The sequence below is a fragment of the Penaeus japonicus genome, unplaced genomic scaffold (assembly GCF_977035675.1).
Source record: "Penaeus japonicus unplaced genomic scaffold, GWHDUDI00000001_assembly GWHDUDI00000029, whole genome shotgun sequence".
NCBI classification, from domain to species: Eukaryota; Metazoa; Arthropoda; class Malacostraca; order Decapoda; family Penaeidae; genus Penaeus; species Penaeus japonicus.
In genome coordinates, this window is record NW_028234431.1 from 7,725,244 (window position 1) to 7,730,243 (window position 5,000).

A 5,000-nucleotide genomic window follows, 5' to 3' on the forward strand; every position below is an offset into this window, starting at 1 on the left:
CTTGTTTTCTTTTATTAAGTATCTGTAACTTTCCCTGACGCCTCTTTTTCATTATCAATAACATAATTTCTACTGGCAATTCCCAGTCCTCTCTCAATATTTACAAAACTTCCACTGGATTCAATATAATAGACAAAGGCACCGGTGTGTGGAACTCTACGGGGTTATATTGCCGCGTTTGAATTACAGTTCCGAAGCCTTAGTGAATACAACTTGTCAGACTGGAGTCAATCACCGCTTTAATTAATATACAAAATATATTTTTTCTCTTTTCTCTTCTCTTCCCTTTGTCTTCTCTTCTTTTTCATCAACCACTTTCTATTTTGCCTTCTATCTTCCCTTTCCCTTCCCCACTCTTTTCCGTCCCTTCATATATGCCCGTTATTATAAAGAAGTCCTTTATACACCATGTTAAATTGCATCCTGTTTTCTCCCCTTTCAGAACTTCCTGTTAACACTGGTCATGTTTGTTCATGTTTGTTCATGGTTGAAATAAAACAGATACCCCTGTGCGCTTTGAAAAAGAAAATGGGTAATATTTATATTTGTCTATATTTCGCTTCACACACTCTTGATATTATAACGATTATTTAAAGATTTTCGTAGATAATACAGTCATTAGTACCACTGATGAACAAACTCATCATCATCTTATTTCTATAATATTACAAAATATATGTAGTTACACTACATTAAACACAACAGTTTTTTATTTCCTTTTAGTTTACCTTGTTTTCCCATAATTTCTTAATTCTTGATAGTCCAAATAAGATAAAGAAAATAATTGGCTAACAGCTTGACTGGTCATTTAGAACACATATACATAATCTATTATATTTTCTTGTATGTGACTTTTAATGCATAACTATTATTATTGATTTTCGTTTTTTCAGAAAAAAAACAATAATACAAGGCAGATAGTTTTATCTCATAACTGGTACAGTACATATAACTTGAAAAGTAACAACACATTTTAAAGCTACTAAGTAGAATATCTTAAACTTCCATATCATAAAATATAATTGTGTCCCCTTTCAATATTTTTCTTAAAGATACGTTTTCTGTATCGTAGAAAACCTTGTTTACAGAAAACGAATCACCACCAATAATATGGGTAACTAAAACTTTACGCCAGACCACTAATCGTAATACAGAACTACAGAGAAACTGGTTTAAATGATGATCTTTTAATAAACCTCCTTCTGGTTTCTATTTAGAGAGAGTGCCAGACATTTGTGGCTTTAGAGTGAATGATCTTGATTTTCTTTTTTTCTTTTCAGTGTTGAACACAATTTACCTACATCACTGCTGAGTTTCTGTCTCCTAATGTGAGTATTGATAAACTAAAATATCGACGTCATCGACTTGTTACATATATGCCGTACATATAAGAAAAATAAAGCGTTGCCCAACGAAAAATAAATGTGCGAGAAAGATTATACAGTGAACAATAAATGTAAGATGCATTGTACATTGATTATTAAAATGGTGTTAAATGTACAATGAACTGAGTTTATAAGAAACACTTACCTATACCAGCAGATTCCAGCGCTAATGACACCAAACACAGCTACAGCCGTGCATCCAGCCACGATTGCTGCGTCAGAGAAAAGGTTTTATGAAACAACTTTCTAGTATTATGAAAATCTGCCACACACACATATTACATATTGCCCTTCATGTTTATAAGTGTGAAAACATTATTGCAATAATTAATAATATGATTTGAAAGGAATCATCTATACATATCTGTATCGCTACATCTTTTTAGCCAACAGAAGTAATACAGTAATGAAATTCAAGCTGGAAGACTTGCTTTTTATATAAAAAGTTTTCAGCCTATCGTTATATCTAAACAAAAAGGTCTATCGTATTTGAATCAGATATTTGAGTTAATCAATTTCTATTGTTCGGCAAATGCACATAAAACTGTGTTTTACGTTATATACGGTTTTGAGCATGGGCGTATTGCGCCATATACTTTAGTTTATGGTGCCTAATAGCACATTGTTCACACATTTATTATACAGAGCGTCACCGCAAATGGTACTGTAAATGTTTATGACTGCTTGATATCGGTTTTGTGATAATAAAATAACATATAATTGCAAGATGTCGAAGTAATATGCCTCTTAGTCGTAAAATATATAAGTTCATGACAAGAATAACACGAGGGTAAAGATGAGAAGCTATTTTACTTATAACAAAATAGTCACTCCAACTAGAAAAGGCAGATATAACATTTATTTTAAGTGTAGGGTTAAAAGTTGTGGGGGAAATTAATATAAACATGATAATGTAACCCATAAAGCATTGGCACAAAGCAGTGACATTGTTGCTGTTGTTTGCGCCTAGATAAGGATTTGGAAAATGATTATTCTACATTTAATTCTATATCCAAAAAGCAGAGCATAGATCTAGATTGCATCCTCCTAAAGCCTGCCTCTCTTTTCATGGCTGTGGTTGAAATCGAAAAAAAAAATTATAAGCAAGCTAGGCAAATGTAACTTTAGGACTACTGTATAATGCAACAACCGTTTAACTACTGTATATCAGTGAGTGCATATTATCAGATCACATCTTGCAAAAGGATATTATGTCTTCTTAATTTACAGAAATTTGAAACTGACATGTTTATGACGCTTTGTTTGATTTAATGCTTTAAGATAAAGATATATTATGCTGAACCTTAACTAGAAAATAGCATTAGTCTTGTAATCCAGAATTCGTGTAACTATAATCATATTTACCCTGCATGACGTGTGCATTTTGAATTTAAACTTTGAAATAACTTTATCATTGTTATCATCATTATTATCATTCTTATCACTAATATTGATACTTTTATTATTGCTATTCTAATTATCATTTTTGCTATCATTATCATTATCATTATCATTATCCTCGTTATTATCATTATCATTATCATTATCATTTTTACTATCATCATTATCATTACTACTATCACCTACTATAGTAATATTATCTATTATTACTATTAGGATTATATAATGATAATAATAATAATTATAATGATGATGATGATGATATTAATGAGGATGGTAATTATAATTAGTACCATTAGTATTATCATTATCATCATCATCATCATATATACATATACGTACATATACATATATATATATATATATATATATATATATTTATATATATATATATATATATATATATTAATCAAACGTTAAATCCAAGACAAATACCATATGACTTAGAGTCATACAATAAGAATGAAAATCAATAACTCCACAAAGAAAGATATGTTATTTACATCACAATATGACACACTCATCAGATCAAAATCTTCTAAGTCAGATTCGTACCTCAATGAACTCAATGCGGAGCCGTACAAGCAACGTCTAATAACAAGCAAACTAATACACTACCCACCTACGAAGTATACTCCATCGAGACTCTCTTGCCTCGAGCCTTTATGGTGCTGATAGACGGGACCTCCCTGCTGAACGTGGTTTGGTGAACGGTTCAGGTAGTTCACCTCCTCAGGCTGGGATGTTGCTGTTGGAAAGGACAAAGCAGTTTTAGTTTCTTTATAGGTAAAAGAAGCTCCATATCTATTTATCTATTGATCTATCTATATCTGTGTCTATATCTATATCTATAACTGTATATCAATATATATAATTATATATCAATATACATCTATCTATCAGTTTATCTGTCAATCTACCTATCAATTTATCTGTCGATCTTCTCTTCTTCTTCTTCTTCTTCTTCTTCTTCTTCTTTCTTCTTCTTCTTCTTTCTTCTTCTTCTTTCTTCTTCTTCTTCTTCTTCTTCTTTCTTCTTCTTCTTCTTTCTTCTTCTTCTTCTTCTTCTTCTTCTTCTTCTTCTTCTTTCTTCTTCTTCTTCTTCTTCTTCTTCTTCTTCTTCTTCTTCTTCTTCTTCTTTCTTCTTCTTCTTCTTTCTTCTTCTTCTTCTTCTTCTTCTTCTTCTTCTTTCTTCTTCTTCTTCTTCTTCTTCTTTCTTCTTCTTCTTTCTTCTTCTTCTTCTTCTTCTTCTTCTTCTTCTTCTTCTTCTTCTTCTTCTTCTTTCTTCTTCTTCTTCTTTCTTCTTCTTCTTCTTCTTCTTTCTTCTTCTTCTTTCTTCTTCTTCTTTCTTCTTCTTCTTTCTTCTTCTTCTTTCTTCTTCTTCTTTCTTCTTCTTCTTTCTTCTTCTTCTTTCTTCTTCTTCTTTCTTCTTCTTCTTTCTTCTTCTTCTTCTTTCTTCTTCTTCTTCTTCTTCTTTCTTCTTCTTCTTCTTCTTCTTCTTCTTCTTCTTCTTCTTCTTCTTCTTCTTCTTCTTCTTCTTCTTTCTTCTTCTTCTTCTTCTTCTCTTCTTCTTCTTCTTCTTCTTCTTCTTCTTCTTCTTCTCTTCTTCTTCTTCTTCTTCTTCTTCTTCTTCTTTCTTCTTCTTCTTCTTCTTCTTCTTCTTCTTCTTCTTCTTCTTCTTCTCTTCTTCTTCTTCTTCTTCTTCTTCTTCTTCTTCTTCTCTTCTTCTTCTTCTTCTTTCTTCTTCTTCTTCTTCTTCTTCTTCTTCTCTTCTTCTTCTTCTTCTCTTCTTCTTCCTCTTCTTCTTCTTCTTCTTCTTTCTTCTTCTTCTTCTTCTTCTTCTTCTTTTCTTCTTCTTCTTCTTCTTCTTCTTCTTCTTCTTCTTCTTCTTCTTCTTTCTTCTTCTTCTTCTTCTTCTTCTTCTTCTTCTTCTTCTTCTTTCTTCTTCTTCTTTCTTCTTCTTCTTCTTCTTCTTCTTCTTCGTCTTCTTCTTCTTCTTCCTCTTCTTCCTCTTTCTCTTCCTCCTCCTCTTCTTTCTCTTCTTTCTCTTCTTTCTCTTCTTCTTCTTCTTCTGCTTATTCGTCTTCTTCTTCTTCTTCTTCTTTTTCATCTTCTTCTTCGTCTTCTTCTTCTTCTTCATCTTTGTCTTCTTCTTCTTCTTACTATTGCTGCTGATGCTCCTCTTCTTCCTCTTTCTCCTCCTCTTACTTCTTC

General features: G+C 31.6%; 1 protein-coding gene across 2 annotated transcripts in view; it reads right to left on the bottom strand.

Moving 5' to 3' along the window:
- LOC122256863 (uncharacterized) overlaps window positions 1-5,000 on the bottom strand; it is a 260,017-nt gene that overhangs the window by 143,214 nt on the left and 111,803 nt on the right. Inside the window, exons 4-5 of one of the 2 annotated variants that reach the window (XM_043021823.2) lie at window positions 3,409-3,537; window positions 1,531-1,597 (exon numbers count right to left, since the gene is read on the bottom strand). In XM_043021823.2, the coding sequence (XP_042877757.2) occupies window positions 1,531-1,597; window positions 3,409-3,537 (196 nt within the window). The remainder of the gene's footprint in view (window positions 1-1,530; window positions 1,598-3,408; window positions 3,538-5,000) is intronic. The other variant, XM_043021824.2, reaches the window with a different exon arrangement.